The sequence below is a fragment of the Filicampus tigris genome, chromosome 14, assembly GCF_054856515.1.
Source record: "Filicampus tigris isolate MCC_2025a chromosome 14, RoL_Ftig_1.0, whole genome shotgun sequence".
NCBI classification, from domain to species: domain Eukaryota; kingdom Metazoa; phylum Chordata; class Actinopteri; order Syngnathiformes; family Syngnathidae; genus Filicampus; species Filicampus tigris.
This window is the reverse complement of record NC_141230.1, coordinates 4,692,814-4,719,844: the sequence shown is the minus strand read 5'-3', so window position 1 is coordinate 4,719,844 and position 27,031 is coordinate 4,692,814. Positions and strand designations below refer to the sequence as shown.

General features: G+C 40.3%; 2 protein-coding genes across 5 annotated transcripts; both read right to left on the bottom strand.

The window, feature by feature from the left end:
* On the bottom strand, positions 1-12,804 carry asmtl (acetylserotonin O-methyltransferase-like). 3 transcript variants are annotated; one of them, XM_086051689.1, is made up of 16 exons: positions 12,547-12,747; positions 11,862-11,978; positions 11,659-11,790; positions 11,099-11,146; positions 10,834-10,898; positions 10,691-10,755; positions 9,411-9,516; positions 8,510-8,741; positions 8,293-8,439; positions 6,959-7,115; positions 6,521-6,720; positions 6,315-6,447; positions 5,419-5,559; positions 4,874-4,996; positions 358-584; positions 83-230 (listed from the first exon to the last, which is right to left on the bottom strand). In XM_086051689.1, the coding sequence occupies exons 1-15, from the start codon at positions 12,694-12,696 to the stop codon at positions 379-381; spliced, it is 2,022 nt and encodes a 673-aa protein (XP_085907815.1). In that variant the 5' UTR covers positions 12,697-12,747; the 3' UTR covers positions 83-230; positions 358-378. The 3 variants fall into 3 exon arrangements, with proteins under 3 accessions (XP_085907816.1, XP_085907815.1, XP_085907817.1); XM_086051691.1 differs by lacking the exon at positions 12,547-12,747 and adding an exon at positions 12,456-12,539; XM_086051690.1 differs by lacking the exon at positions 358-584 and having other exon boundaries at positions 1-230; positions 12,547-12,804.
* Positions 12,797-25,352, bottom strand: upf3a (UPF3A regulator of nonsense mediated mRNA decay). 2 transcript variants are annotated; one of them, XM_086051692.1, is made up of 10 exons: positions 25,173-25,352; positions 23,933-24,039; positions 23,752-23,858; positions 23,243-23,341; positions 22,895-23,005; positions 20,933-20,988; positions 20,698-20,856; positions 20,374-20,507; positions 16,162-16,456; positions 12,797-14,671 (listed from the first exon to the last, which is right to left on the bottom strand). In XM_086051692.1, exons 1-10 carry the CDS (start codon positions 25,302-25,304, stop codon positions 14,474-14,476), a joined length of 1,398 nt encoding a protein of 465 aa, XP_085907818.1. In that variant the 5' UTR covers positions 25,305-25,352; the 3' UTR covers positions 12,797-14,473. The 2 variants fall into 2 exon arrangements, with proteins under 2 accessions (XP_085907818.1, XP_085907819.1); XM_086051693.1 differs by having other exon boundaries at positions 16,174-16,456.
* Positions 25,353-27,031: the final 1,679 nt, after the last annotated feature.

The following is a 27,031-nucleotide window of genomic DNA, read 5'->3' as shown; positions in this document are numbered from 1 at the left end:
CTGACACACATTTTTCTCATTTTGTCACATTTTAATGGTCATAATAGCATCTAGAAAGTTCCCCGTGTGAACCACAAGCGTGTTTCCGAAGCCATGTTTACTCAGCAAGTCAGCATACTGGAGCTGCGTCCTCTCCAGGCCCTCGGTTTGGACCAGCATGTTCAGAGACTGCAGGGTTGAGTGGGCGGCCCCCCTGTCCAACATGGTCTCAGCAATGACAACAGCACAGCCTGCATTAAGTGGTAAAAATAAAACAATCTGTTGAAAATATTTGCCTGATGCACGGTCCCAAAATGGCACAATGCTGGAACAGTTTTGCTTTTGAAAAGTTTGTGGTCACGGTTAAGTTTGGCGGACCTGTAGGGTGCTGGAGAGGGGTCAGACTTTGATGCAGAGCATTGCATCCAGTAGGTTTTCCGTCTGTTTGATACCGGTGGCAACGAAGGCGTGGTTCTTCAAAAGCAGAGTGTATTCGTCGGCGCTTCTCTGACTGCCTTCGCTCATGCTGAGGGCCTGGAGAAGCCCGCGACTTGGCCCTGTTCTACCCTCGTCCAGGAAGATCTCACTCAGCAGTAGGCCGCAACCTGACAGCACGGGTGCATGTGCATTTTTAGACATGAGTCCTTACATCCCTAAAGTTGATTTTTAGGAATTCAATCTGATAAGTAGGGATGCACTGAAATGAAAATTCTGGGCTGAAACAGAAATTGAAGAAACCAAGGCCGAAAACTGAAAAACGGCTGGATCATGTTCTGCATTTTTTTTTTTTCAAATCCGACACAGTCCTCTTTCGTATGTGGATACAAATAGGATATCCATGACTTGAATGCAGTTCTAGATGCTCGGGTCATGCTCATCCAACCCATGTCAACAAAAGGTGACAAATGTCACAATTGAGAAAACAGTCAGTGGCGAAAAGAAAATGCTTTAGAAGTGATACATATACAGTACGAGCTAGGGCTGTGCAATTAATCGAAATTTGATAACGATTTCGATTATTACACTCCACGATTACAAAATTGGCATAATCGTCAAAAATCGATATTAACACAGTACTAATTTTGAGTTGTTTTGAGGCATGTGCACACGAGTTACTCCGCCGCGCCGCCCTCTCCAGCCAGCCAGCCCATACCCCGCGAGTCACAGTGCAACGTTTTAACAGAGTAACAGACCTAAAAATGGCACGACAAGACCCACCACAGGAACGACTTGTAAACAAGGCAAGTCGAAATCGCTTATTTGGTTACATTTTGGGTTTGCCGTGGAAGACGGCGAGCAAAGACGTATTAAGTGCAAGTTGTCTCTGTATCCACCGGCAACACAACGAATCTATTCAACCATCATTTGGTTTACGACGATGTTATGATACACCAAAGCAAGAAAACACAGTTAGATTTGGTGTCGTTCGCAATCGGCACAAGGGATTTATTTTAAATAACATATCTTATGCAAATATACACTACTTTTACTAGCACAAAAATAGAAACCATGCTAAACATTATTACTGTGACTTAAGTTAAATTTCTTGTGTAGTCTATAATATGAAGTCACATTTGTTGTGTTCATTTCTGTTTCAAATTGCTTCAAATGCAATTTGCAAACATATTGCTCATTATATTGTAATACAGTTTAGATATGGCCTCCTGTAATTTAGAAGTAGATTACGTACTAGTATGTAACAGTCAACATTTAAATTAGTTTGACCCAATCAGCATATTAAATTCATAATTTATCACATGTCGTTTTTGTGTTGAGTTCTGATATTTCCCAGTTCATGAACGCATCACTCCGTTCGCGAGTGAGAGAAAGAGAGAGCAAGCGTGCGCTTCCTGTTTCGATGTCCACCACAGGCAAAAACACACAGCGTTTTGGTTGTTAATCAACGCGAGTTTACTGAATAATGTCTGCTTGATCCAAAGAAGATGCTACGACGTGTTAGCGTACCAAATAGGAGCATTACATCAAAGACACCGTAACGTGTGTATGCTAACTGCAGCTAGCTTCTAGACACAACTGTGCCTATGTCAGATATGAAATCAGGCATAAACCATAACTTGCTTCCTTTTTTTTTTAAATGATTGGGCATGCCCATCGCGCTGCCATGAAAGGCAGGTTTGCATTGTATTGAGTATATTTGGTGAAATGCGCCGTAACTTTCGGACTTTGTTGCCAACACGAATTAGCCCTTACAGTGTAAGGCTTACACTACTTTACCCACAATGCTTCTGTTTACATGACCCGGATTACCACCACTGCGCATGTGCGTTGAAAATAGGAAAACAGCCAGCGGGAGAAGAGCGAGACGCGGCAGTCTCGAAAGAAAAACAATGTGCCAAATAAATAAATCTATAAATAAACGATGCGTCGACTATTAAAATTAATTGTCGACGATTTTGATCGTCGACGTCGTCGTGATTAGTCGACTAATCATGGCAGCCCTAGTGGCAGCCATTACAAATGTCATCCGATCTACCAATACTACCTTTGCGATCGCGATCGACGTATTGCGCACCCCTGCCCGACGGCATCTCTGGAGCTCAGCCACAGTGATCTTTGGGTTCCTCTCTCACAAAGGCTCTTCTCCCACGATTGCTCAGTTTGGCTGGATGGTCTAGGGAGAGTTGTGGTCTTCCCAAACTTCTTCAGGATTATGGAGGCTACTGTGCTCTTAGGAACCTTGAGTGCTGCAGAAATTCTTTTGTAACCTTGGCCAGGTCTGTGCGTGCCACAATTCTGTTTCTGATCTCCTTGGGTAGTTCCTACGACCTCATGATTCTCATTTGCTCTGACATGCACTGTGAGCTGTAAGGTCTTACATAGCCTTTCCTAATCAAGTCCAATCAGTTTAATTAAACACTCCAATAAAGAAGCAGAACCATCTCAAGGAAGATCAAAAGAAAAGGACACCATGTGAGTTAAATAGGAAGTTTTTTTGCAAAGGGTCTGAATACTTATGACCAGATGATATTTCAGTTTTTCTTTTTTCATAAATTTGCAAAAATGTCTACATTTCTGTTTTTTTTCTGTCAAGATGGGGTGCTGTGTGTACATTAACCCATTAAAGCCTGAAGCCCCTCGTGAGACATGTTTCTCAAACCTACAGTCGTCTTTGGAGTCACCCTTGAAAACCTGACACCTACAAAATAATTAATATCTCAGCCCCTGTAGCAGATAGAAACATAATTCCCAAATAATTTGAGATCTTAGACATGTGGCTTTCACGCAGGCACATGCTTATTCATCTTTACTGTTTCAATCGAAGATGCAACTGAAGCACTATTTTTAATTAAAAAACCATGCTGTATTCTCTTACAAAGACGTTGAAATCGTCATTGTCTACGAACATATATCTTAACCATACGGCATGTTTGGATGGTTCCACGGCTTTAAAGTCCACGAGCGTGTCATCTATATCACTGCCGTGACTTATAGCAGAACTCCAGCGATCGACGGCGTCCGCCATTACTCCTCAAAAAAATTCCGGATATGCTCTGACAACTCACAACACCGTCACATGTATATTTCAATGCATTTCATTGGCTAAGAGACCGAGAATTGGATTAAAAAAAAGAAAATGATGTATCCGCTCTCCATCTTTAAAGGGAGAAACATGCAACAGCGCTCCCGGCTTTAGTGGCAGAAACGCGGTTATGTTTTCCCGTCCTTAATGGGTTAATGAGAAAAAAAATCAACTTTGTTGATTTTGGCAAATGGCTGCAATGACACAGAAAGTGAAAAATTTCAAGGGCTCTCAATACTTTCTGTACCCACTGTGTAGATCAAAGTTGATGATAATATTGCATTCACTGAATTGATTTCTACAATGATTCAGGGATTTCAATGCAAGCTGATGCCATATTTCTGAACCAAATACGATGACATCTACCACACACATCAGTGGAGCGTGGAATCTTGCCTGCCTGCTATTCAATCCAATCCGCCAAAATCACATTACACCACGGGCCACAACTTCGACCTGCTTTTCGCTGTGTGTTACCGTTATTAAAAAGACCGGAGTACACTCTCGTCGATGACAGAAAGTTGGCAAAAGTGTTTGTTTTTTTTCGTCTTACAGCTGACAACCAAGCCGTCCGACATCGCTTTGAGATCTCTGAAACGAGGCTTCCCTTGGTCTTCAGCCAAGCACGAGACCTGTTCCTGCGATCGTGGGAGGTGTTGCTGCACCCCCTAACACAGCAATGGTTCATCATATTTTGCATGGCTAAATATTGCAATATGTCGTAGAGAACACTGCAAAAAAGTACATTTTGTGTTTTGTGTTGTACAACAGTAACCGCCTCTAAAATGGTGGCTACACCGGTAGTGACGCCAAAGATGACGTGCTGTGCACGAGCCCGATTGAGTAGTTGAACCTGAAGGCCAAAAATGTAGCCTTCAAGTTCTCATTTCAGATACGTTGGTGAATACAACATACAGTACCGCAACTCCCAATATTGATATTGGGATATTGCTTGATTGTTGTTCATTTGGTTTTGTTTAATCTTTAAACAATATCAAATAAACAATACTTGGATAGTGCAAAATATATTTTATTCTGATTATTTCGATTAATCAATGGAATAATTGAATGAATAATCCATTCTAATAAATATTTAATAGTGACACAGTGAGATGCATTTACAGTATTTCTGCTCGCATGTCCTTTCTGAATTAACATGTCACATAGTCATGTTTACATTATTATGCAGGAGGGAAAATTAAAAAGAAATATCAAACTAGTCCGACGGAAACAACTTTTCTGATCACTCTCCTTTGCATGCAGGACAACAAATGCAGACTCTGTATTGTCGTATTTGAGCAGTAATGTTAGCTTGACAAAGTGTGCATGTACAGTATACTGAGTGAAACGTACCTGGCGTGCATGCGTCCGCAATTTTGCAAAGCAAGGAGTGCACTTTCTCATCAGACCAGTCATGGAGAATTCTCGAGAGGATGTACAAGTCCGCTTTGGGTAAGGCATCTTTGAAGAAGTCTCCTGTTCGTGTCACAATACATTTTTATTTATATAGTGCAATTCATAACAGCTAGAGCTGTAACAAAGCACTTTACAACCAAACGATAAAAGGCCATAATACAACAAGTGGAATCAATAAATTAACATAAAACATTACATACAATAGACACCAGAAAAGAGCCGAAAATTTCAGGTCTGATCAAAAGCCATATTTCACTCTTTCATAGTTACATTGACCTCTTATTAAAGGTTAAGTATTATGTTTAAATAAAATAACCTAGATGTATTTTTCTTCGGGTCATTATTTTCAATAGTTTAAAAAAAGAAAAAAAAAATCAATATATATCGATATCGACCAACATGAAACAATTATATCGTGATATACTTTTCAGTTATATTGTCCAGCCTTAGTTTGAGTCACTATATAATACAAATAACAATACCTGCGACAAATGTGACCTTGTCTTGAGTGCAGGGCGAATGGAAACGCGAACTCATTTCCACAACTGTTGGTAAGTCGAACACTGTCACAGACATGCCCGGGTAAGCTCTGACGAATTCCAATGCCATTGCACCTGTACAGCCTCATGAAAAAAAGAAAAACATTCAGCACATGTAGGGCTCTTGTTTATAAAACGATGTAGTGTAAACAATTACTCCTAGTACAGTATATGTGTGTAAATTTATACAATGGCGGCCTTTTACCTACAAACTCATTCATTTCATACCTTTAATTTAAACAAACAAAAACTATTATACAGTAATTTATTATTGATTGGTAAGAAAGCCTATTTAAGTAAATTTCCTTTGCCTGGGTGGGTGTGGCCCGGAAGAGGAAACAGTTTTTTGACCGCTGTGAAGGCAACAGGTGATGCGTGTGTGTGTTCATTCAACCACTGGAAAGGTTGGAGTTTATTGATAGAAGAAGTGCAAAAGGATTTGGTTATTTCAACAAAATAAACGGACTTTGCGTTCAACGGGCAAGTTTGTGTCAGACTTTGATTATATTAGGGGTTTAACGGTACGCTAAATCACATTTCAGTTAGAAAAAAATACTGTAACTTTAAAAAGTCTTTATAAAATTAGATATTAAATCTTTGAATGTTCAACAGCATATTGTAACGAATTGGGTTATCTGCGTTGTGGTCGGATTTGTGTGTTGCTGAGTTTCCGAGGTTCCTGAATGCATCGTACGGCGAGGGAGAGGAGGAGCGTAGAACGAAGAAGAGAAACAGCTTTTGCGAGAAACGGTTGTTGTTCTGTTGTATTGATGCGTTTGGATTAATAAAAACGTGTTTTTCATCGAGTGACAACCTCTATCTCTATTACCCATTCTCACCTCCGAGGTCACAGGCACTCTTGAAGCCAGACAAGTCAAAGGCTGTTGCCACTGCTTTACCAGTCACCTGAGCGATACTGTGCATGGCCTTCATGAACTTCAGCTTCACCTCCTGGCTCCTGTAGACTGTGTCCTTTGTGAGAAATTCCGTATTAGGATCAAACGTGTACAATTAAGGAATTTGTGTACTTCGTGGGAATATTCACCTGGAATAAGTCGCCAGACTTGTTGCAGAAGGCCCTGTGGTGCTGGTGGACACCCTCCTGCACGGCGCTTTCCAGATGGCTGAAGAGCGGCCACACGGTGTCGTTGCAGTGCGCCAAGTAGCCCAGCAGGGAGTATGGCGACTCGGATAGCAGGAAGCGTTTGGACAGCTCCGTGTTCTCGTATGCCGGACTCTTACAGTCTGGAAATTAAAAAAAAAAAAAAATAGATGAGAGAGTAGAGTGTGGCAATATTGTAAAGATGACTGTAATAACTCATAGTTGTGTAAATCTGATGCACAGATTGCAGGATTGTATTCTAACCCACTTTGTCAACACTTTCACAAAACGTGAGCTGCCTTAAGACCACAAACTTTCAATTGCTTCCATGTGGGAACTTTCCATTACAGAGTTGATAAGAATTTAAAATGGTTGACTAACCTGTGCTCTTTAACAGTTTTAGCGAGAGGCATGCCTCCAGCAGACGCTCCGTTCCCTTGAGGGAGGTTTTCAGCTCAAGGGACACCTGCACCGGATCCAATGCCGGTCTGCGCTGGAGCAAGTCAAATACGCCCAACTTGGAAGCGGTAAACAGTGCCTGGAACAGTTGTTTTTGGACAAAAAAATGAATAGACCTTTTTTGCCATTCAATCCTACAACCAAGAAGTTGTACGGAGAGAACTGTGTTTGACAATCAAAGACTAAGAATGTTATTATTCTATTTCTTACTCAACTCTGCAAACCATGTAAGCTGCTGATTGGTTTAGAACAGGGGTGTCAAACTCAATTTTGTCACGGACCACATCACCGTTATGGTGTCCCTCGGAGGGCCGTTATGACTGTGAATCAATAGAAATGTATGATCGCTTTATCACATACCGTATACACAACATATTGATGGATAACTACTTTTGAAATCAGAAGCCAGTAAATAGTTGTTCAACTATTTTTCAATTTATGTTCAAGGTAACAAATGGTTGCAATATCTCTCATATGTAGTGTAAACAGTGAAGACAATTTGAAAAAACATGTCAAGTCAACACACATGATTAGCCTTCGCGGGGCACATAAAATGATGTCGCGAGCCGGATCTGGCCCCCGAGCCTTGAGTTTGACACATGTGCTTTAGAACATAGATTGCATTTGGAAATTAATGGGAGGGCAGGAGGTGCTGCTTCTCCAAACTCACCACTTTCTGAGTGGTGTAAGGAGTAAATTTCCGAACGTACTGTTCAACTGGAGTGGGATTAAACACCTTAAAGCCTCTTTTTTTGAAGAATTGTTCACTGGCTCCCAAACTGCTGCTTATTGTGAAGTTCACTGCCACCATACAGCATTTGTATCTCAATGTTTTGCTTGCGAGTCAAAGGTCAAGTCCAAAAAAAAAGAAAAAAATCAATGGAACAACAGCTTGTTTCTTGAAAAACTCACATGTCGGTTCCTGACACAACCCACCCATTTTTGTGCAGGCTTGGGACCAGCAATTAGTAGGAACCTTCTTAAGGGTGTAGAGTCTTGCCTAGGGCTGTTACCATTCACCCTGACATGAATTTGAACCCTGCTCCCCTGAGTCCAAAGTAAGCAATGATACTCACTGAGCCATTTGCCAACGCCACTGTATATATTTTATATTTGTATTTAGGTTTTACTTCAGCCCTTCAGTCAAGAAGTACTTGTTGCTGCTCTTCTTTAAACATGCATTACAGTAATTTGACTCAGTTACTGCTATTGGCAACTGCGTATGAAATACTTTAAAGTACTGATTCCCCTCTCACCTTGGAGGCTTTGAATCCGTCCATCAGTTGAATGATTTTCTGTAGGTCCTCTCTGGCTTCGTCACTGTCTTCACATTCGTTGAAGTGGCCCCTGCTGACATTCGCTGGTTGTAGTTCCACAGTGTGTCCAGACGAGCTGTTGACCACCTTCAAGGGGACCACCGCTTATAAATGATTTGAAAAAAATATTGTGGGGATTGGCATTGTAAAAGCAAACCTGGTCTTCAGGAAGTACTGTGTGCGTGGATGAAGGGGTAGGTAGCGGATGAGTTGCGTCTGACAGAATTGGGGCAGCACTGCCATAGCAACTGCCTTGTTGGTTGTAAATCCGGTCCAGCTGTTTACAGAAGTGATTGAGGGGGAAACCCACCACGTTGAGAAAGTCTCCGTGCACATACTCCACCAGCATCCCACCGAGCGCCTGGATGCCGTAGCCGCCCGCCTTGTCCCTAACAGACACACGCGCACATACACACATACACCATTTTGCTGTCAATATACGGAAAGAAATCAATCAAGGATACATCACAATGGCTACACTGCCACAAAAAAAAGATCATTGTGAAAAATCCTTATGGATTTTCCTCCTTTGCAACACAGTACTGTAGTGTCTACTATGATTCACAGGTCAGTGAAGTCACATTTCAGCGGCACTTTTTTATAGGGGTCCAATAGTACCGCAAGAGAATGTATATTTTCCAAAACGTTGATAGCAAATAATGAAGCAATTCAGTTTGATGGAAATTAATGTATTTTTTTTAGATGATTAACACATTTCTTCACAATAATATGAAAGTGTAAGCAAAGCCTAGATTGGGTCCAAACAAACCATGCAACATAAAATATGTCTGTCTGTAGTATGAAGGTAAAATACCTGATAAAAATATTTTCCAAATAAATAGTTTCTTTGGCATTTATGTATTTTTTAGATAAACGTATTTCCACATATTTCTAAACAATAAGAGCTTGTCTTCTTCACTCGTTACAAATATAAGCCGGTTCTTGATGGAGTCCAAATTTGTATGTAAAATATGTCAGTAGGATATAGGTTAAAGCAGCTAAAAACTGTGACATCAAAGTCCAATGTGACTCTTACACGGTGAAATGTTCCCACTCACATGGGTTCACCGCTGTCAATGTACTCCCACAGCATGTCCTCTGAGAGGTCGGCGAACTTCACCTTGGTTTCTTCATAGAAGTCAACTATATGGTAATCTTCATCATCTCAGTTCAGAAAAGGTGAGAGTGGATTATTATGCATGGCATAGAAAAGATGTATTACAATCAGCCAATCTTACATTACACTAATAATATTAGCATTACACAAAACTCATAAATCATGTTAGTAAAAAGTAATGAAATAGTACAAAAAGAGCACTGCAGAAGATCCATACACAGTGTTTGCATGCTGGCTGCAAAGCATTGTTAGGATTTCAATTTTGCTGAACAAGGGAACAAAAAACTTCTGTCTCAAATACCAGGTTGTTGTTGTTATTGGATCCCCATTAGCTCTTGCAATCTACAAGAGCTAATCTTCCTGGGGTCCATACAAATGAAAGGCAAAGCAATACAAAATACGTAAGAGTAAATAAGTATATAGTATTAGATATAAAATAATAATGATATAATAATAATAATAATAATAATAATAATGTAATATTTAACAAAAATAATAATAATACATTCCTCACATACCCATATCGCACCCAACACCAGGCTATGTGTTAGGGAAATGAACCCCAACATTCCTTTATTTTGATTATTTTTGCATTAGGCATTTTTTTAACTTATTTTTTTAAAGTGGACTTTGTTTGAACATTCTTGATCGTATCGGGTAATGAGCTCCATCCTGTGATTGCTCTATAGATAATTGAAGATTTAAATGATTCGTTCTGGGTTTTGGACTCGCTAAATCGTTTGAACTAGCTTGTCTTGTGGTGTGATTGTGTTTCTCTCTTATATAGACTAATTGGTCTGAAATGTCGTAACCTGTAACCAAGTTACAGGTTAACAATAGGCAGCAGGGATTTATTTGTCATTATTATTATTCAGAGGTGGGCATTCAATCCCTGGAACGGAACGGTCCGTCATTATACAGAAAAATTCTGACAAAATGTCCCGTCTGTTTTATGAATAAGGACGGACCGTCCACAAATGTTCCGGACGGACGGACCGTTCCGTCCCAGGGAACATTCATAAAAAATCATGAATAAGGACGGAGGGACGAGGATGGAAGTGTACCCACCGGGTCATGGACAGAGGACGGACCGGCAAAAAAGGGTAAAGAGCCCAGCTCTGTTATTATTATTATTATTATTATCATTATTATTAGTGTTTAAATGGGTTATGTGCCAAAAAAAAATCATGTACCCCTGTTGCCTCATTGAACGCCACTTACTTGATCTCTCATAACAGAGCACGACGGCCACGCCTGTGAAGACACTGTGCTCTTTACCACTCAAACTAAAACAAGATAACAGGAGAGAATTATATCCAATACATTAATCTACCATCTATCTTTTCAAAAAAGACAATATTTACCTTGAGAGCATCCGGTACGCATCTTGCTTGTCCCGTGGCTTCTCCAGAATCATGCCATCTACAGTCTGCGGAAGTATATTTTAAATTAAAAAAAATACAATATACCTTTATAAACAAAGTATAAAGGTAGGTGAGGTGGTGGGTGAGGAAAATAATGAGCATCGAGCATCAATACCTCCTTTGAGAACCAGACCACAATTGTTGTGCGCACACCTGTTCAAAATAATATAGTAAAATAGCACGGACTTTGAATGAACATACTTACCACAATAGTGTCTGCTCCAATCACTATGTCTGGAGTTTTAAGGTGATTCTAAAACACACACGAGGGGAGGGGGTCCCATTAGTGTTGCTGTCCAACGGGTTAATAATAATGAGTAACCAGAGCTGGGCAGTCCATCCCTGGGCCGGACCAGTCGGACCCTCCGGCCCGGCCGGATGCCCATTTTTGGGGCGGAGGGTTGGGGGGGACAAATTTCAAAAAAATGCCTGGACTAAGCATGGCTGGAAGTTGATTTTAGTCCGGCCCACTAATCGGCCCTCATGCGTGTGACGTGCTTGCGAGGCAGCCCAAAATCATCTCAGCCTACTCGGAGAAAGGCTTCTTTTTAGGCTTCTACTCCCGCGTCGGCGCGAGCGACAACTGCTGTTATAGGGATTGTGGTATTGCCACCCCCCCGCCCCCTGGCGGAATGGGCCGGGGGCCGACAATGTTTATGAATATGGCCGAAGGGTCGCGGCCGGAAAGGTACCCAAGTCAAGGTTGGAGGGTCGCGGCCGGACCAGCAAAAAATGGTCACGTGCCCAGCTCTGTGAGTAACTCACACAGGGCATCCTCCTTGCCACCTCCAATGCCTTCTGCTTGGCCGTCTCCACAGCATACTGCTGAGGTGCTTTGAAAAGTCGCTTGTCAAGAGTTTCTTTGAACCACGATGGGACCACCTCAAAGCGCAGCCCCTAACGTGAGGCAGAAGAGGGGCATGAGAATAGACAAGACACGTTGTCACAATGTTCATCCACACTCTTACAGCATTGCGAAGGATCTCCAGTCGCCGCGGAGACGCGCTCGCCAACACAACCAGTTTACCAGCCAGTTTGGAGATGACGGGGTTCAGCACCATGGTTGGTGGTCCACTTCTTGCTGCCTTAACAGTACAAGGAGGCAATGAACAAGAAAGGATGTGAAAGAACTACATTTGTACAACAAACCCTAATATGCTTGAAACAACATTATGATAGAAAATTGTGCAGTTACCAATTGACACATTCAAATTTTGGCTTCATAAAGATTTCGAGCTCATTTTTTTATGTGTTTGACAATTGGTACACATAAGCAAGTGTATATAATGTGTAGATTGGTTGCCTCAAGCCTTATTTGAAACTCATGCTGGTTTTCAAACACAATGAAGACATTTACAGTAACTGTGAATTACATAATTGGACGTGTTATACAAGCTGTGACGGGTAAACAAATGTCAAAATGACCTCTTTTTAAAGCATAAGGTTTATCAAGCGAACAGCTTTATGCATACAGTATTTTAAGTCGCTGAATGCGCGTAAGCAGTTTACTTTAGACGGAAAACTTGGAAGGTGTAGCAAGCTTGACATCAAAATTCACTAACTTTGGTTTATTCTGTTACAATACAATACAGCTGTATGTATTTACACGCTTCAAAAACAATATTTGATCATTTGGGCTTTCAGCGCTCTTACCTCTGCAAAACCGGAACTTGAGAGCAAGCAACGCAGGGATACGTGATGACGTAACATGTCGGATGTGTTTCGCCAATGAGACGCTTCAAACGAAAAAAAACAACAACAAAAATGTACGTAGTTTTTTGTTTGTTCCCATTCATTGTTCATTATATTGACAAATGAAATGTTATTGAATTGTAAAATTGAATATTCTGTCAATAAAAAAATTAATAAATAAATAAATTTTAAAAAAGAGAGAGACGCTTCATACGTCATTTATAGCCTGATTTTTATTTGACATCTTTGTCAATAAATAGAGACGCTTGATACGGGGCGGATTATTTGACAGCCGAATTTATTGATGTCGGTAGTTTTCACTCTTTCTGTGGAAATGACACTGAAAATCTGTGACCACTAAGAATTTTGTTGTCTGATTTAATAGCCCAATAGATAACAATTTGGAATACTGTATTTTATTTCCTCGTTCTTTATGCCAAGTTTTTTATACACAAACAAAAGGTTTCCAGATCTCCTCGCAGATTTGAGCCTTTCTTATTGGAATTGAAATCCAACATAAATTCTATCAAATTCATGAACAATAAGAAAAGGAATAAGTTGACATTTTTTTCCCCCATTAAGTTTCAGATGTAAAATATCCAAAGATGGTTTACCTGTTTTATGGTGCATTTTTACTGTTTCCACTTATTGTCCTTTATTTGGGATAACATTGTTTAATATTAAAATTGCACATGGAACTAATAATTGATTTACAGATATTATAAGAACAGACATGTTTAAAGAAAAAATGTTTGACAATGGTGTATTGTTTGTTGATTGAGTCAATAAAATAAAAAAGGAGACACTTCATACAGTAGTACTCTACTGTAATCGAACCCTGGACCTATGTACTGTAAGGAAGACATGCTAACCAGTCGGCCACCATGCCGCCCACAAAATCCAGGTAAAAAGACATTTATACAGTAAAAAATCAAGTTTGATAGCTAGTTCGGTAACGAGAGAGAGAGAGAGAGAGAGAGAGAGAGAGAGAGAGAGAGAGAGAGAGAGAGAGAGAGAGAGAGAAAGAGAGAGAGAGAGAGTTTGGTAGGTAGGTAGGTAGATTGATTCTGTTGAGATTCACATATAAAGGGGAAACAAATTAACCCTCACGTAAAAGAGGCTGCAGTTTTCAAATCAGACTGAAACTCAATTAGTCTCTCACAAAACATGTATTTGTTCATGTGAAAAGTAAATATAGATAAGACATGGGGGAAAAAACAACAGCTTGTTATAGATGAAAAAGAATGCCTAAAACAGAGGTGGGCAATTCCAGTCCTCGAGGGCCGCTGTGTTGCCTGTTTTCCATCTCTCCCCGCTGCAACACACCTGATTCAAATGATCATATAATCAGCAAGATCTGCAAAAGCTGGATAACGATCCTGATCATTTGAATCAGGTGGGTTGCAGCAGGATGACATGACACTGGCCCTTGAGGACCGGAATTGCCCAACTCTGACCTAAATGGACATTATTATTAGTTAACTCATTAGTTATCTGACTCAAAATAAAAAAATATTTCGTTTTCTAGATAGTTTCACATAGAAATGTCCATTGACTGATAAGAATAATGCTTTGCTCTGGACAACACAGGCGTCTTAAGAGGAAAAAAGAAAAAATGTGCCCACAAAGACAGTAAGGGTAAAAAAAGAACAACAAAAACAACAATACCCTCACCTGTGGGTGGCACATCTGTGGGCGGTGTGGGTTTTTTGCTTTTATCAGTGTAGTCCCATTATTTACAGTCTATAACGAAACTGCATTGTTGTGCCGTTGATTTATACAATTCTATCATTGTGGAATGTATCACAACTAATTAATGTAATGAACACTGTCAGAAGATAAATGGTGATCGGTTTCAAACCCTGCTTTCTAAATCATGGACATTGTCTTACAAGTGCCCGTGCTCATCATTGCTGTTTTCATAGGCTTTGTCCTGCACCGCCGCCATGGCAACCACCTCGAAGCAACCCCCAGCCTCGCCCTCGGGCGAGTGGCCCGCTGGCATGCAGTCGTAGCCTTTGCCAGCCGAGTTGACGCCCTTACGATTCCGCGCACCGGGCTGGTACAACTGCATGGCCGGGCGGTCCTGCAGAGAGGGGTGAGGAAGGACAAGCATGAGGCTCATGTGACATCAAAACATGCATGAGGGCGCCTACTTCGTACACAAGGATCTTTGTAGACCTCCATGAAGGCCAAACACTCCTAATCCAGTGTCTCAGTCCCACCCCTTTCATCTCAAAATTCAATCCAGTTCATAGTTCTATAAGTGCTGGCAAAGTAAATGCAAAGTGGCTCCATTTTAATAAAGTAAATGGTAAAAGGAGTGCACTTATATAGTGCTTTATCTACAATATATGGTGCCCAAACAGTAGAATGGTGTGGTGAAAAAAATTAATTCCTTGATCCACACCTTTATCCAGATTTGCACTACAACTAATGAGCAAACAAACAGTTGCCCCATCGCTACAAAGTGGTTCATTTGAATAATGTATGCATCATGTGTCATCTTCAAAACCGTTTATCCTGTACAGGGTCGCGGGGAGGTGCTGGAGCCTTTCCCAGCGGACAATGGGCGAAAGGCGAACTACACCCTGAACTGGTCGCCAGCCAGTCGCAGGGCACACACAGACACTGCCACTGAGCGGGAACCGATCCCACGCTGCCCGCACACAATGCAGGCGTGTGTACCACTACACCATCAGTGACTCGAATAAAGTATGCATTTAAACAAATTAGCTAGCTAATTAACAAACGAGCTACAGCCCCTGTTTCCACTAAGTGGTTCGGTATGTATTTGAAAGATAAAGATAAATCGGACTAACTATTATACTGGTAACTTACTAATTAACTAACTAACTAACTAACTGACTAACTAATAATGGCCAATTTCCACTGAGTGGTTTGGTGCATTCTGCTTTACTAACAAATTCACCTTTCAGGTGGTTTGGCAACTATCTAACTCACTAACTAAGTAACTGTGGCCCAGTTCCTAACTAGCTATTTGGTTTTGGTAAGCATTTTAATTATCAAATTAACAATGGCCATGCCTCCGCAAAGTGGTTTGGCTCAGTTTGGTCGACAAGGCATTTTACAGAATGAAAATGATAACTAAATAAATAAACTAAATAACTAAAGCACCATTTTCACTAAAAGGTTCGGACCTCAAATTTTAATGTTGATTGAACAAAGGAAAGAACTAACTACATAATAAAATAACTAACTGGAACACACTTTCCACTAAGTGGTTTGGTTCGATACACTTTTTAACAGTTGCCTCATCCCAAAATATCCGATATCCACTCAAATCACCTTCCCTAAAACTATCAGAGAGCTATTTATCTTGCGATCCTCATTGGAAGACAACATCACTCCCAGATCCCACTTCTGACACCAAATTGTGCTTGCTCAGGACAAAACGTTCCCCTGACCCCTTATTTACAGTGGGTTTGGAGGATTTAATGTTGACCATAAATTAAGGCCTTCATTGTTAAAGAAATCACAATATGTATATGTATTTGTTGTAAGTTATAACAGGAAAAGAAAAAAAAAAAACAGATGAACCCCTCGCATGCTCACCTTCTCGCTCACCTTGTTTCGGAGGCGCTCCTTCCTGTTTGCCAGCTCGTCCCTGTCCTCCTTCATTTGCTTGTCGCCGCTGTCAGGGCAGAAGGCGTAGGTGTGGTGATGGCCCTCCTTCTTGGCGCGGTCCTGGCAGTAGCCCTTGCCCCACTTGGTCTCGTCTTTGCGCCGCGCGAACTTGTCAAAGTCGTAGTGGTGCCTCTGACGCTTCCTGTCGTCGTCTTTCCCGCGGTGCTCCTTGTCTCGCTGTCTGCGGCACTGCTGCTGCTCCTTGTCACTCTCTGGCTGACCTCTAGTAAAGAGATTGCAGATACTGTACATATTGTACCGTGCATATTCCAAAACACTTTTGGGGTCGTGGGTGAGCTGGAGCGCATCCCAGCTGACTTGGGATGAAAGTGCACGTACACTCAGGGATGGTAGCCAGCTAATCGCAGGGCATATTTCGCTGCCGTTGGGCCGAAGCCTCCTACGTCAATTCAGTTAATTTCATATTATTTATACTCTAACTCTATACTATTGGTCGGTCCATACCAGAGTTATAATATCTTGGGAATTTTCATAATTTTGATTCCCTTTTCATCCATCCATCCATCCATTTTCTGAACCGCGTATCCCCAGAAGGGTCGCGAGTGTGCTTGAACCTATCCCAGCTGTCATCGGGCAGTAGGCGGGGTTTCGTTTTAACTTGAGTTTTTTTTAGATTCACATAGTTTTCATTAGATTTGAGAGAAGGTTTGTAAGATTTTTTAATGCTTCATTTTTGCTTAGTTTTGTATTAGTTTTAGTATTGTTAGTTGTTTCGTTTTTTTTTTTAATATATGGAATATTTTTCAAGTGCAAGATAACAAAAAAAAAAAAAGGTCGGTAAGTATTGTGGCCGGGTCGAGGACAGATGGAAGTTGGCCAAGCTCACATCCATCATAGCATCACCTTCCACCTACTGCATTTCTCTCCAGCGTTCCTGAGCTGCTCCTTTAGTGCCAGAACTTTATTTTCCCAGTGGAGAAATCAGTGCTACTGTAAGTCACTCTTGCCCACAAGAATCAGACTGTGTATTTTCATTTAAGAGCCAAACAACACCCAAACAGACACACAAACACTAGCGCACACACTCAAGCAAAGACAAAAACAAGCGCAAACACTTTCAATGTTGCTTCTGCGCATTGTTTTCTGTGTAATAAAAAACAAGGTGCAAAAGATGTTGTGTAATGCAACTTACTTGTGCTCTCGAGACTTTTTCGAAAAAACCTTTATTTTCTCTTGTCTGATTTATATGCTAATGTTCCTTTTTCATTACATTGTATGCCTTTTAAATGTCTTGCACTCTTGTCTTTTGCTGCTGCAACCAATGAATTCCCGCACTGTGGGAGCAATAAAGTCTGCTTATTTCCTTTTGTATGGCCCGCTCATATAGTATTTCTCCTCATTGCAATTACAAGTGCTCAGTGGTGGCGTCACACCCAAAAAAAAACATACAAAAAGTGAAATACAGTGTAAACCTGCATATAGTCAAGGTTCGGCATTCACAGATTGACCTTTGCGATGATTTTCTGGGGGGAAACTACCCTCCGTTAGTGCAGAAAAACTCACCTATTGCCTGTTTTTATGCTCAGGCCGACAAAAGTATTACTTCGGCACCAGCTTGTGCGTTGTCAACACACTCCGTTAAAGTAAATTTAGGAGCTTCAATTAGTAGGGATGGGACGAGATCTCGTGCTACGAGATCCCGCGGGATTATGGCGCCACATCTATTTTCTTTTGACGGTGTTTTGCATTCCGGGCGAATATAGCAGATGTCCTAAAAGGAGCTGTCACCGAATGGGAACTTCCGAGTCCAAATCACGGAGTCGCTGTTATGACCGACAACGCTCGCAACATCGATGTGGTGATACGTGAGGCTGACTTTGAGCCACACATTAAGTGCTTATCGTGCAGGAAATGAACGCAACGCTAGTGCGGCTGGTCCAAAATTGGCCGCGTGTCATGTTTGTTTAGACGTGTCAAGCGTATAGTTTCTTTTTTTTCACCGATGCTCAACAGCTGCAGCACCTTTGACGTCCAAATAAAGACAGCTCGAGCTGCCCGCGCACAGACTAATTATGGACGTAATCGCGCGCTAGAACAACTCTTTGGACATGATGGCTCGCGATCTAGAGCAGCGGGGTGCCGTATCTGCAGCTCTGAGGAGCCCACAACTACGACGAGTTGCAGAAATCTTGACACAGACGCAGTGACATTCCTCTTGTTGAAGATCGACTGAGAAACAAGTTGAACTCTACAATACAATACAATTTATTTATATCGCGCATTTCATAACAGCTAGAGCTGTAACAGAGCACTTTACAAACAATACAATAAATAAATTTAAAAAAAGAGGCAGTGATACATCTATTAATAAATATATCAAGACATATTAACACATATATCAAATATAAATACAAATATAATTAAATAAAGCCAATAAATTAACATAAAACACTATATACAATTGAGTTACTGCCCCACGAGCACAGTTGGATTTTGTCAAAGTATTCAGTAAGAGGAAAGATCTCAGCTTTAGCTGTTATTGCAACAATATTTGAGAGCATGTAACAAAAGTGACTCCTGTTTGCATTTGCACTTTAGAGCTAGATGATTCATTTTCTTGCAGTCTGTTCGAAAAAAAACATTTTGAAAACTGAAAAAATTACATTAGGTATTTTTTTAATAGTCGAAATTTAGAAAAAAATCTCGTCTCGTTCTCGCGGACTCAATCTCTTGAGACATCTCGTCTCGTGGGATTTTTGTCTCGTCCCATCCCGATCAATTAGACAAAAGTAGTCCTTTGCCACCATCTTGTGGCATCTATAGTCAGTATTGATATCATTTGACATCTTTTTTAAGGGAGGGGGTGTCAATTATCAGTGGATTTTGGCTAACTGGGCCAGGGCTCTTGCCTATCGTCATGAACTGTTGGAGTTCGGCGTAATTTTTTCGATGCTCACTGACCTGAAGGCTAAAGCAAGGTTTGCTGAAGTCTCGCATGAGGCGGCTTTAGGATGTTTGAATGCTGAGGTTTCACTGTTAACTCATTCACTGCCAGTGATGAATTTACTTGTCTTTTCACAGTGCAGCCATTCAATCCTAGGAAGTTATTTATATTTTTTTCAATTTTTTTTCAAACATTTGGGTAAAATAGGGTCTGAAAATGTCTGGCAGTGAATGAGTTAAACAGCAATTTAGAGGTTTATAAATATCCGGCAGCACCGTGAACGGTTGGTTTGCCCAGCCGCCTCACAGTTTTGAGGCTGAGGGTGCGTATCCTGCTTGCGTGAGGTTTGCATGCCTGCCTTTCTGCCTACCACAAATGATTGATTTTAAAATAGTCTCAACTACATCTTTTGGAGGAAAGCCTTTCAACGTGGCTGAATGTTTGGGTTAAACAGATTTGCTGCTATTAATATTGTGACATGACGACAACGACGATATCATGGCAAAGTTAATATTGCGATATCACGATATTGCCCATATTGTGACATCCCCAGTACGCAGAGATTCATGCATCTGGATTGCTTTGTGTGTGCAACGTTTTCTGGATTCGGCCGTACGCCGTGTTTTAGAGTGGAAGCCACATTTTGCATTTGTACATGAGGTTCCTGATCATTTTCTATGGTGAGTAACAAACAAATATCAATTGCGCAATAGATCAGGACTAATAGTGGTGTGCGAAGCTCTCTAGATGCCTGGGGCGAACAGCCGTCTGACACATTACTACTCTGGCCGAACGCAACCAGACAACCATGTGCGCTTCCGCTGGCATGTGCGCGTCGTCCAGTATTTGTTGAACAGTAGTCTGAAATTGTGTTTTGCTAAAAGATGGGAGTGTCTATTGGAAATTACATATATGATTTAGGGCCTATTTAGAAAAAAATACATTTAAAAAATGCTGGTCTATTTTAACCCGGAATGGAGCAGCTGTTCTGGCATTTTCTCAAACTTCCTAATGGCCACCACCAATTGTTTCCACCCACATAGCAAAAGCACGCATGTTAGGCTCATTAGGTGTGATTGTGAGCGTGAAAGGATTTTTGTCTGTACCCTGCAATTGTTTGGCAACCAGTCCAGCGCCTTGCACCCAAAGACAGATGGGACAGCAACCAGAAACCCAAATGACAATGAGAGGTATACAAAATGGATGGATGCCATAATCTGATTGATGCTCCTTACTTTTCCTTGGAATCCTTTGACTTCATCTTTCCACCTGATTTCTCCCATTTCCCCCTCTCCGTTTCCCCGACTTCACTTTTGTCCTTCACGCGGTCTGAGTCAACGTCATCGTCCCTGTCGCTCTTCTTCAGCAGCTGATGAATGAACACAATTTATGAGGCGACAGGTTACTTAAGGTTACTTTTCCTGTTACTTTTCCTGTTACTTTGAATGTTTTAAAGCACTTTGAGTTGCATTTTTATGTATGAAAAGTGCTATATAAATAAAATGTGATTGATTGATTGATTGATTAAGGTCAGGAAATAACCGACCACTTGTTGTTACCTTAATTTTGATGTCTTTGTCAGAGAGTTTCTTCTGCTTCTCAGCTTCTTTCCGTTTACGCCTCTCCTCCTCGCGTCGCTTGCGTTTCTCCTCTTCACGCTGTCGCTTCTTCTCAAACTCTCGCCGTCGCCGCTCCTCTCGCTTTTCCTCTCGGATTCTCTGTAAGGACGCAATTATTTTGTAATGTTTTTCTCCTTTAGAAGTCATTCTTTTTTCTTTTTTTTTTTGGTCATACCTGTTTCTCCATTTTCTTGTTTCTGATGTACTCCAACAGGGGTGTTGTCCTTTTGGCTAAAATTGGACAAAGAGATTATATACACTCCTTCATCAGACCTGGGGTCTAGTTCACAAAGCAGGTTAATCAAAGTCTGAGTCTAATCCTGAAGTCTGAGATGATCTACTCTGAGATTCCAAAAGAGATGATTTGAATCAAGTTTATTCAACTCAGAGTACCTTCACATGGAGTTAAGCACCACAAATCCGCTTTTTCTAAAGTTAAATATTCTGAAATGTAAGGACCTTGTAGAATTTAAAACAAATCCGTTGATGTTTAAAATACATACAAATTTGCTTCCAGTAAATATCCCAAAAATGTTCAGCAGAAGAGAAGGAATCTACAGTGTGAGGGAAAAAACGAATTTAAAAAAAACATATTCCTGAACCACTCTTAAAAGTATGTGTGTTACAAAGTGGTGTAAATTTATGGAATTGTCTTGGTGACGAAATCAAAGCCGTCAGAAATTAAAATGTAAAAATTTAAATTTAAAAAGCTTTATAAAAATCACCTTCTGCGTAAATATGCAGAAGAAGAAGTTAAACAATAATGACAAAAAACATACAAACTGCAGCTTGTAGCGAACCTGTTTTACACTTTTTCACATCACATCTTTTTCCATCATCAATATTATTTATATGACCGTGAATGGAAAAAAAGGAAAAGGATGTTGCCATCAGTTTTTCAATTGCATTACGTTATATCATTAATAACTATACGATCTGTTTTTGCAGTTGCATTCTGTTTCATCATTAATTGTATTATTTTTTGTATTATTATTGTAAACCATTGTTGGTATATATGCAACACAGCTTTGTCTTTGATTTGGTAGGATATTTATAAGTTCTTTGAACTTCAACCTACTCCTTTTGAGTTTCAATTGTAATTTTATTTTGAAACTTGTGAATTTTGTTTTAAACATGATGCTCAAATAAAGAGAAAAAAAAAGTCTGTTACTGCAGTAACTGACCAGGAGCTTAAGTTACCCCTCTCTCTAAAACCGGCGAGTTACCCCTCTTTCTCTGGTTTGAGTTACCTCCTTTCTTGAAACGGAAAAGTCACTTTCCCTCATTTCAGTGTTAGCAAACTCTGAATTTTCACTAAACCTGCTTTGTGAAATGGACCCCAGCTCTCAAAAGTTCCAAAAAGTCTTGCCCCTCAGAGACAATGATGCCCGGTTTTGATTGACACTGGTTAAGCTGTTGTGATCCTCAGCAAATCACGTGTGAGATCCCACTTCTGATTCCAAATGATTGATTGATTATTTCAAACTTTGTAAAGACAAATCACTCACACCCATTTCTAACACCAATTTGTGAGAATATGTTTTTGCATTAAAAAAAAAAAACATCACATAAAACTCACTGGCAGGATCTGACTTCTGACACCAAATTGTAATGGTAAGTTTTAAAAAAAAAAAGCTTCCTCTCGTTGTCTCGATTGTGAACAAATTGTGATGGTAATATTAGAAGACAAATCACTCAGCAATCACAATTGTGACACTCAGTTGAACTGGGAGCACACTTCTGACGCTGAATCGTGACGCAACTTTTTGAAGAAAATTCACTCACAGGATCTCACTTCTGACAACAAATCGTGATGTTACATTGGAAGACAAATGACTCTAATGTGAAGTAATTGTGATGGTAACTTTGGAAACAAGTCAGTTTTGGGATCCTACGAAAGAAAATCAATGTAAAGCACGGACAATAGGAGTAAAATGGAACGTAATTTAATGTAATTTATCGTTTTTTTTTTCTTTTTAACTCTGTACATGCAGGAGAAGGAACAGCAGGGATCGGCAACGCCTCACTTGCTTACACTGACCGCACGTCCCTGCTAGTGATGGTATATTTTTAAAGAAATCTCACTTGCAAGAGTCCACTTCTGACACCAAATGGTAATGGTAACTCAAAAGCTTACCTATAAGCTCCCTGGTTTTGGCCTCAATTTCCCCCAGCAGGGTCTCAGGGTTGGCCATCGACTTCTCTTCATCACAGGAGTAGTTCTCCAAGAAGCGCTTATATTCCGGGTCTGAGGGAGGATGTGACATTAAATCAAACGCCACAGTATGGGAGTGTGATGTTGAACCAGCAATTTTGTTTGCTTTTTGAAATAGTATGAGAATCGTAACAGTGACAGAGGTCTTATATCTGATTGTGGGAGCATGTGTTGCTGTGTAAAAGCACACACGGCTTTCTTTGCTGGGTTCTGTGTAAAATCACGGTTCTTGTGTTACAGCTCTGATGTGGCAATTCACTCTTCCGTTACCTTCCTCGATACTTCCAGCTTTGGCATCTTTCTTTTTGAGCTTCTTTTTGGAGACTTTCTGGAAGGGGGCAAACTCTACCACGGCAGGGAACTCCTGACCTGTTTGGATGTCAAAGATTCAGTCAGAACTATCGTCGTCATTATTATAAACAATATTTCAAAATGTCTGACAGAAATGTAACTGAGAGGATGCAGGCAAGCTCCTCTTGTTTTACACGATAGCCATTAGCAATGTATATATGCATCAACATGTTATTTATGTTAGCCTCTGCATGGAAAAAAATCATCTAATCCTACTTGCAAATAATGTAACTCATAAACTGTTCTCTTGGTCAAAGTCAGCTGGCAGAGGCTGCAGCTCACCATATGGTAACCATCATGTGAGAAAATACAGCATTTGTATTCAAGGGCTGAACTGAAATATTTCGATCCTTTCCACCATTTTGCCCTGTACTTCAATAAGAAGACACATACCAATACCACTGTATTGTAAAGGAAATAGTGGTCACCTTTGTTGTCAATGAAGACGTAGCCATCAAATCTATCTCTGAACAAAAGGATATCTTCCTGGTTTTTAAAGTTGATGTAGGCTCTGGAGAACAAATGCGGGTACAGACTACAGACACAACGGAGGAGGTCATGAAAGTAAATAGCAATAATAAATTAGATGGAAGCTATTTGTATAGATACCTTGGATCAGCAGGAAAGAATTCAAAGTAGTCAAAGGAAGGAAGCGGGCTGAGATGTTCTTCTAACTGCTCCTTGGTCAGGTGAGGTGGGAGCCTTCGAATGACAACCTGTCCATCAGTCAAACACATAACATTATTAGATTTATGTAAACAGTTAACACACTAAACATATGTGTGTATGTGTATATATTAGGGAGTGTGCATCTCTTCAACAAAATATGATTCAATACGTATCTCTGACACATGGCGTGCTATGTTATTCGAGGACGCCTCAATTTTAAGTAGAACGATTCGATTCAATTGGCTTCATTGGGATTACAATTAAATTTGATATGGTACGGCTCAATTGGAGAGTGCATGATACAAAGACTTTCTTTTACATACTAATGACTGAACTTGACAGCATTGTAAAACTCTCCAATAAAAAATTATTCGATACATATTTTGATGTATCTTGAAAAGGAAGGATTTGATTCAGTTCGACTCATCGCACTCTAAACTTTATAATTCTAATTAAAAAATTTCGATCATGATTCAAATCATTGCTACATTCCATATATATATATATATATATATATATATATATATATATATATATATATATATATATATATATATATATATATATATATATATATATAATTTTATTTTGTATGTGTCTCCTTCAAATTCTGTAATGTAACAAAATGTGTCTACTTCTTTCTACCTCCAACTGCTTAAAACTTATTTACATATAAGACTTAGCACAAGATTTGGGGATGGACCTTCCTGACTCCAAATCATTTTCCCACACAAATATATTAATTTTAACTTAATACAATTGAGTATTAAAATATTACTGTATTAAAACAATACTTTTATCAAGCAGACGTTGCACCCAGCAATTGAATGGACTGTATGCACTATTTCTCAAAACGTAATGCCATTACCATACTACTTGGGAAAAAAAACAAAAACAAAAACAAAAACAAAAACAAAAACAAATGTACCACATGATATAACGCTATACTGTATAAGGCATTGAGCGTCATTACAGGGTAGAAGAGTAGAGTTCGATTATTAATTTTATGATGCAGATGAGCTCATTAATTAAAAATGTAAAACAATGCGTTAAATGGGGTAATTGGGGAGAAACGAACGTTTCTGTGAGTCTCTGTCCGTGGTGCTGAAAGGCCTCCGCCATGTTTTCCCACACAACGTAAACAACATCAGAGAAGGCTGCGCATCAGACCTCATCGTACCTTCGTAAAAACCTCTTTTTTCTCTTCTTTCTGCTTGGGAATGTTGTCCTGGTCCCCTGAATTGTCCCTTAACTTGATCTCCACGACGCCTTTGTCCTTGGTCGCCGTCATTTGCTCCTTGTCAGACCTCATTTCGCTCCATTTTCCTGTGCTGAGCAGGACTCTGCCTGCGTTGGCAGGACGCTCGCGAGAGGATATGCAAGTATCGCGAGAGGATGAGAGGATGAGACGCGAGCCAAATTGGCCTTTTTCACTCGTATTAAGCAATTCGTCATGAAGAAAAAAATCATTATAATTTCTTTATTATACTTAACAATTCTATTAAACTGAATGTATAAGAAGTCATCTTTTACATGTTGGGAGGTGGCTGTCCCAATCTTTAACTCATAAATTTCAATTCATGAAAAAAAAATGTTGAAGATTTTTGCCAATTTAGAAAATACTTTACTTTAATAGAACATTTTGGTTGCTTTTAAATGTATGGTGAAAGATTTACATTGATTTTGTTTTTTTCAAATCTCACCCGTTAGACGCTCTGTTGCAACCTGCTCTGTCCCAGCTATAAACCACGTTTAGATGGCGTGCAGCACGTCTGCCCCACATGAACCATACCTACCGATGACGCAGCATCAGGAGCAACTGGGGGTTCAGTATCTTGCTGAAGGATACTTCAGCATGGGGGTCGACACAGGGATAGATCCCACAACCTCCGGGTTGGGAAACGACCACTCTACCACTAAGCCACGCCGCCGTTGTGCAGTTGAGAGTGATCACCTTTCAGAGGATGCAAAGGCTCTACAAGCGAACCTTTGAGGAAAAGGTTCTGCTCAATATAGACACTTGATTTCATAACTATTTTTATTTCTAAATTCAATTTTCAACTCAGTTAAACTTTATTCATACATTGTAAGCCATCCATCCGTTCTGTATGCCGCTTGTACTTGTTACGGTAGCTGGTTGAGCTGGAGCACATCCCAGGCAACTGGCCGATATTCGGGGTACACCCTGGGCTGGTCAGTCTTCTATTAACCTAACATGCATATTTTTTGGAATGTGGGAGAAAGCTGGAATAGCCTCAGAAAACCCACACATGAATTGAACCCCCAAATGTGAGGCAGATATGACAACCACTTCCTACTGTCTGAACTGGTTTCTAACATTGCGTTAAGATCCATACAGTGTCACAGTGGCTGAGAGATGGAGTTGGGCTCGAAATGCAATGGGGTTTTCCCGCAGGTTTGACACGCTTTCTTTTTGACAACACAAATGCCTTGTACAGGAAGGGCCAGAGTCAACTCCACTTGTATAGGCCACAAAGGTCCTTAAAGAGAAAATGCAAACTCCACCCAGGAAGGCTGGAGCTGAGATTGGAATCTTGAAACTCAGAACTATCGCAGAGACGTTTTAACCACAAGCTTACAATGCTGCGTTCATACACTTTAAATAATAATAGTTTATGTGGATGAAAATGATGTAAAGTTTATTTTCCTGAGGAGGAGTGCAGAAAAAAAGTAATTGTCCACAAAAACCCTTTGTCCAAGGAACTCATAATTTCTAGAATTATGGTGTCCAAGGGCCTGTCGTAACATACAGTCCTCACCTGTTATCTGTTATCTGTGGGGGAGCACATGACCTTTATTTCTTCTACAAGTGGATGATGCATTGGGGCACGGCCTATACAGTATAGGGGCAGAGGCCAAAGCTATCATTTTTTTACTTGACGGCGTAATGTACGTAATTACTTAAAGCCAACCCTAAAATCAACATGAACATTTGGACTGAAATTAAAGGATATATTACATGTCAAAATGAAGTGGAATGCAAATGACATGATAGAATGAACAGCGGTTTGATTCCCT